The sequence below is a fragment of the Arabidopsis lyrata genome, assembly GCF_000004255.2.
Source record: "Arabidopsis lyrata subsp. lyrata unplaced genomic scaffold ARALYscaffold_7, whole genome shotgun sequence".
Lineage (NCBI taxonomy): Eukaryota > Viridiplantae > Streptophyta > Magnoliopsida > Brassicales > Brassicaceae > Arabidopsis > Arabidopsis lyrata.
In genome coordinates, this window is record NW_003302549.1 from 13,903,826 (window position 1) to 13,910,641 (window position 6,816).

At 31.6% G+C, this 6,816-nt stretch overlaps 1 protein-coding gene across 1 annotated transcript; it reads right to left on the reverse strand.

The window, feature by feature from the left end:
• Window positions 1–4,813: 4,813 nt before the first annotated feature.
• LOC9306373 (germin-like protein subfamily 1 member 8) lies at window positions 4,814–5,819 on the reverse strand. Its single transcript, XM_002870256.2, has 2 exons — window positions 5,643–5,819; window positions 4,814–5,547 (listed from the first exon to the last, which is right to left on the reverse strand). The coding sequence occupies exons 1-2, from the start codon at window positions 5,770–5,772 to the stop codon at window positions 5,009–5,011; spliced, it is 669 nt and encodes a 222-aa protein (XP_002870302.1). The 5' UTR covers window positions 5,773–5,819; the 3' UTR covers window positions 4,814–5,008.
• Window positions 5,820–6,816: the final 997 nt, after the last annotated feature.

Genomic DNA, 6,816 nt, shown 5'->3' on the forward strand with positions numbered 1-6,816 from the left:
GACCGCGGCGATTTTGTCTAAATCGGTAAAAAAAATCGGTGATCCGATTTTTGTCCGCCTAGACCGCCTAGGCGTCCGCCTAGACGGCGCCTAGCCCAATTTTTTATTTTTTTTGGATCTAAAATTTAAAACGTCCCACTTATGTTTATAATTTGTATAAAATTCATAAGTTTGACCTTAAATTCTTGTTTTCATGTGTTTAATGCAATTTTAAAAACAAGATTACATAAATTTCTTATTTATAATGGATTAATATGTTTTTAAAATATTAAATAGCCTTAAAACTAGTCCCCGATTAATCCCTGCTTAATCTCCGATTTTTTTGCTAGGCGCTAGGCCCACTCTCACCGCCCGACTAGCGCCTAGCGATTTTTTAAACATGGGTTGGGACCATGATATTTTATTAATTTATAATGATATTAATTTATCTATTTATTAATTTTTATTGTAAATTAATATTTATTAAATTATAAAGAGATATGTTTTAATTCTTAAAATTTTAGAAAGAAATGAATTTATAAATTTTATAGTTTTGGACTTGAAATTTTAACAGTTTCAAAAAACTTTTTCAAAAATAAATTAGACAATAAAATTACAAAGACTATAGATGAATTTATTTATACAAACGATATACGTAAATTCAAATTTATTATTAATGACCTCAATTATCATATTTTAACTGCTATAAGACTATTGTAATGAAAATGATGCATATTCAAAAATTAAAAACTTACAGAAAATTTTGACTATTTTATGATACAATTATAGAGTATACTACACCACTATAATTTAAAATCACAATATACCAATTGTTTTATTCAATAAAAGTTAGACATATGTTCTAACGAAAATTCCATTTAATAAAAAAAAAGTAAAAGCATACCTTAGTATAACAACTTGTAAATATATATATATATATATATATATATATATATATATATTTACATAATTATTAATTTAGGATATTAATGGGACCATATATTTACATAGAGATTCAAAAAAAATTATTATCTTACTATCTTATCTAATTTTGTCAAATTTTACATTGGCCCGACTTGGGACCGGACAATTTTATTAATTTATAGTGTTTATTAATTTATCGAGTATTGATTTATATATGTTCTACTGTATTAGTATTTTTAAAGTGTGTAGTTGGAAATTCTTTTTGTTTTTGTAGATATAAATCATGATTTCAGTTGCCTTTTATGGGGTTCTAATGAATTTATGATGCATGTGAGTGGAGATGCAAAGAATAAGAATGGAAATTCGAACCAGAGGAAGGCAGGTTTGGTCGGTGTGTACGTGTTAAGAAAAACATGTCGTACACGAAATTTGTACGTACATTATGTGAGGAATTCAGTTTGAAGTCCACTGAATACAATCCTATATTTAGTTACTGGATGTCGAGAAAGATATCAATGATGATAGAAAGTAAACGCCCTCATGTCTACATTGATAATCAATACATTCTTTTTGATTCGTGGTGGGGATCATAGTGTTAACTTGTTTGTCTCTTTTATTACAACCGTCAAGGTAGACGGGAATACTGTCGTTAGGACTGATGGCCACGATGCTGAAAGTGACCGTGTGTCGGAAAGTGCAGAGAAACTAAAAACCATTGTAGAGGCTTCAAATGTGGATAAAAATAATGAGGCCGTAGATGAGCAAGACGACGTTGAGGACGATAAAATATATGAGGATGAAGAGGATGAGGACAACGAAGAGGATGATGTGTATAAGTGTATGATGATCATCATGGCGATACTATGGGGGAAAGTACCCTCGATACTATTATAGACGGTAGTGAAGGTAGTGGCGAAGATTACGATTACAACAAGTGGAATGATATAATTGTAGAAGAATATAGAATTGGGAATGTTTAGGAGGATGTCATTCACACTCAACAGACTGTTGAACATACATGAGTGTACGTACACAAGTCAGCGTGTACCTGGAAGAGATAAAATTTTTCATTCCGGTGAGAGTACACCAACCGTGACTCCAACACGTACATGTCGACATGGTTTGTACCAATGTACGTACACTAGCGACTTTGTGCAAGAGACATGATGCGAAGGTGATTTTGTTACGTACACAGATACCAATATTAATGGTAGCGACGAAGTTACTGGAGATGATGTTCTCGAGTGTGGTATTAGAGGTTCAGCAAGTGGAGTACTAAATGATAATCGGCTAATTACCACAGTTGAGGCTTACGAAGTATATAATGGGTTTTTTTTATTACATGGTGGTGAAGCGGAAGACCATGTTTTATTTTCCACATTTTTCACATTTTCACTATTTTTATTTTTGTACTTTAGTTTATAATTAATTTTTTTCTTTCGTTTAAGATCCATATTCTAAAAAAGAAATTATATACTTTGAATGATAATTTTTTTGTTTTACTATAAATTGTTGTTAGTAAAAAATTTAAAATTAAAATTATCATGTACGTATGTATATGTACATAATAAAGATTATGCTTATGTGTACGTACACGTTTAAAAAATTATATAAATGTAAAGTATTTTTTGAATATATGATGCATGTGTTAATGAAAATTCATGTATTTATTATTGTTAGTGAGTAGAGATTCATAAAAGAAGAATAGTTAAAAATTTTACTTGAGAACTTTTTTTAAGTAGGTGTGTACGTGTTATAGAAAATATGACGTACATTGTCAGTCATGCACGTTATGTGAGGTGTTTAGGTTGAACTCTACTGAGTTTATTCCAAAAATTAGTTACTGGATGCCTAGAATGATGTGGATCATGATTTAATATAAATGCCCTTCTGTCTACATTGACAATCGAATGAGCTTGAATGCATTTTTTTTTATCCGTAGTGGGGATGTGTAAACATGTTTTTGTCATTTTGTCCAACCGTTAAGAAATATGTAAATAGTATGTGCACGATAGAGGACCATGGTGATAAAACTACCCGAAAACAAGGGTGAAAACACAACAAAAACCATATTTAAGGTTTCAAATGTGGATAAAATGATGAGGATGTAGATGAAGAAGAAGAAGTATAGGACGATAAAGAGGATGAGGAGAAAGAGGATAATAACGACGAAAAGGAGGATGGCTAAAATATTGATGAAGAAGACGAGGAAACGATGGATATCATAAAACCGACTATGGACAGTAATGAAGGTAATGGCAAAGATTACGATTACACAAGTGGACTGATTTTGTTGTTGAGAAATATGGACATTTCGGAGACGCTGGTGACACTCAACCGACCGTGGGACCAATAGGAAAATTCAATCGTTTATTACAAACGTGTACATTCCCTAATTAACGTTTACATAATTGAAAAAATATCACTAGAATCGTGACATTCAACTATCTATTAGTTCTAACTGGGAGGTAAGATATGATTTGTAAGAATGTACGTACACTACTGACTGTGTACTTGATAAAATATGTAAAGTTAAATGTTTGACAATATAGATGAGCATGGTATATGTGAAGTGAATGGTAATGGTGTGGAGTTTGGTATTCAAAGATCGTGAAAAAGAGTCTTACGAAGTGTATAATGACTTATCTACATTTTTAACTATGAGACGGAGATACTCGATAATGATGAAGCTTCAGTCGTCTTAGACGATTTAACTAATGTCCGAATGGTGAGACATAAGTGTTTGTTTACTAAGTTAGCAGTGTCAAATCATTGTAAATGATGTAATCGTTATTCATACTCGGTAGTTGGAGTATAAATTATGTTAACATTTCATAACATTAACATTCTTGTAAGCTATGTTATGAAATGTTAATCAAAATAACCAAAGATTTCTAATGTACTAATTCAATAAATATTACGTACACCTTAAATTGCATACGTACACAGAAAATATTCAATGAAGGACAAAATTGTAATTTGACAGTCATCTTCAACCTAAGAATCCTTTTTTGCAACCCTAATTTTGCAGCCATCGTTAGTAGTTATCTCATAATCTTGTTTTCTTTATGTTTTGAATGTTTTTTACATATAAGTATTGTAAATCTAGCATAATTTATGTTTGAAAAGCTAAACACTTTGAGTTTTGTTTAATTGTTCGTTATTAAATCGATAACGTTGGAAGAACAATTAATTTTTCACAATTTTCTCATTTTCCTCCAACTTGCAGGAAATCTCTTAATCTGTTTAACTCTAATCTCTCTAGTTTTTTTTTTTTTTTTTGGTAGGATCTAATCTCTCTAGTTGATAATGAAGTAAAATCAATTATTTCACCATCTAATTCTAGATTTAAAACAAATTTTTTTCAATTTTATGATAAAGAACAACTCTCCTTTGTTCTCGAGCTATTTCGTTTCTTTTTACATAAATTTTGATTTTCTAAACTTTTATATATATTTAAATAAAAAAATATATATATATATATATATATAACAATACAATGTCAAATGTTAAATCTATATAGTGAAATGAATTATGCTAACATGGATCAAACTTCAAACAAAATCTATATTAGTTGAATAATTATTTTCACGATTACTAACACAATATATTCTAAGACAACTTAAACATACTGAACCAACCAAATATTTTTAATAGTGTGGCCTATAAGTCAAGTCTATAAATTGTGGCTGTGCCAAGTACAGAACGGTCAAGTCACTGCGGCCCCGAAAGAAAGGGTAAGTCCACAGGGTATATGTAGTTTTAAAGGATTATTTAGGTGCAAAAACAATTTATAATATTGATTTTATTATTTACAAAATGAATTTATAATTATATTTATTTAATTTTGAAAGACATGAATTGTTTATTTTCTAAGGAAACATGAAGATTATGCAGAACATGCTTGATGGTTCTATACAAATACAAACATTAATAATCACTAACCAAATATAATTAAGATATAACAACAACCAACATTATACATGTCACAGTACGTACGATGAACCATGCTTGTAAGCAACCAACAAATATAATTACATAGTCATTATTCAGAAGCAAAACACAAAATAAAGTAATTCCGTAGACTATATTTCTTATTACATTATTAGAACCTGGCTTGTAAATTCCTGACCGCATTAGGATCCATTTGGAATGCCCTTGCAAGAACATTCGGGTCTATATCTGGTTTAGACCCAAATATTGTGTTAGCAATCGTGATAACACCTGCGTTTTGGCTGCTCAAAGAAGCGATTGCTACCGCTGGAATTCCTCCTAAGTTGAACTGGAAATGGATGAGTCCTTCTGGAAACACAAATACATCACCCACGTTGAGCGTTTTAGCGAAAAGACGGTTTCCGTCTTGGTTTGATGAGATAAACCCTACGAGTAGAGTTCCTTGTTGGACAACCAAGATCTCGGTGGCACGTGGGTGGGTGTGAGGTGGGTTCTGACCGTTGGGTGCATAGTCTATACGAACTAGTGAGATTCCAAGGGTGTTTAATCCTCCGAGGTTGTTAACATTGACCGTTGTCACGTTGGACCCAACCGCGTTATTTGTATTTCCAGCTCTGTTGAGTCCAGAGAAAAAGAAATCATCCGCGGAAACAATCCTTGGATCCTTGCAGAATTTTCCATTCACAAACACTAGACATGGTTTAAAAATATAGAGTATTAATTAATGTTGCATAGGCCCAAAAATATACTGACGAAGTTAGGAAATCAAATCATCATGTGCATACCGCCATCTACTGGTGTGTTAACGCCGACACAGAAATCTTGAAGGGGGCTTGGATCGGAAGCAAAGACTAATGGAAATGTCAAAGCCAAGAGAGATAGAGCTGCAAGAAAGGAGAGACTTTTCATCGCCATATATATGTATGGAGACGATTCTTAGAAGAAGAAAAAGAGGTTATTGTTAATTTCTTGACTATGGTTTCAATGAAAATGTGAGAAACTTATGAGACAAAGAGTTCTATTTATAGATGATATTACGGTTTGAACAAGTCCATATGTATGTATATTCATATTCTTTAATCGAAAAACTTCAACAGTGTAATTTTCATTATCTATAAGTTTGAAACGGTAAAATGTTGTTAAAACCGTGTTCTCTCAGGTCATAATATATTGAGAATTATCTAAATTATTGAATAGTCACCATGTTAAGTGTAGCTTTCATGATCTAAAAGTTTGAAATGGTAAACCATTAATTAAACTGTGTTGCATCAAGTCTTATTATGTATGGAGATTTAAATCATTATCTTGTTGCCATGTTTACGCTAGTAGTATCTTACTTAAACATACAAAAGAACAAAATATTATATCTTCAATTCAAAAAGGATGCACTTGATATTTAAAATGTCAAGTGTCGACGATGATAAAGTTATATAAGTTACTTACTACAAGAGGTTTATTCAATAACGATTGCTTCTCAAGTTTCATGAATTGTATATACGTGATGATTTTGATAATCAATTTGCATGTTTTAGAGTTGACTTTGACAAATGTCAATTGTGAAATTTGATGGTTGTTGGGTTGGGTTGCTTGTTTCGTTAAGCTATAAAACATGACCGTATCAATTTATATATATATGTTCATAGAATTGATTATTGGAAGAGAGAGAGAGGGTGTTAGAGCATGATTATAGGGAGTATGTTAGGTAGATCTTAGCAAAATCTTAGGAATAAAAGTGATTATATTTAATCAATATTCTCCTTTAACACTAACAAACGTTCTTTAGCTAAGGAACGAAAGTTGGCTTAAGAGACGTCCACGTGGCACGTGATCATTGGGTGTTATTTTTTCCTTTCTCTCTCTTTCACTGAAATCGCGATTTGCGACAGAAAAGAAACCAAAGGCGATTTGCGAATTTCAACTTGAATCGGAGGAATCTCCGACCGCTGGCCGTCGTTCTTC

Coding starts and splice junctions, on each gene's coding strand:
- LOC9306373 (XM_002870256.2), bottom strand. CDS start 5,772: ATGGCGATGAAAAGTCTCTCCTTTCTTGCAGCTCTATCTCTCTTGGCT. Junction 5,548..5,642: donor TAACACACCAGTAGATGGCG/GTATGCACATGA, acceptor AACCATGTCTAG/TGTTTGTGAATGGAAAATTC.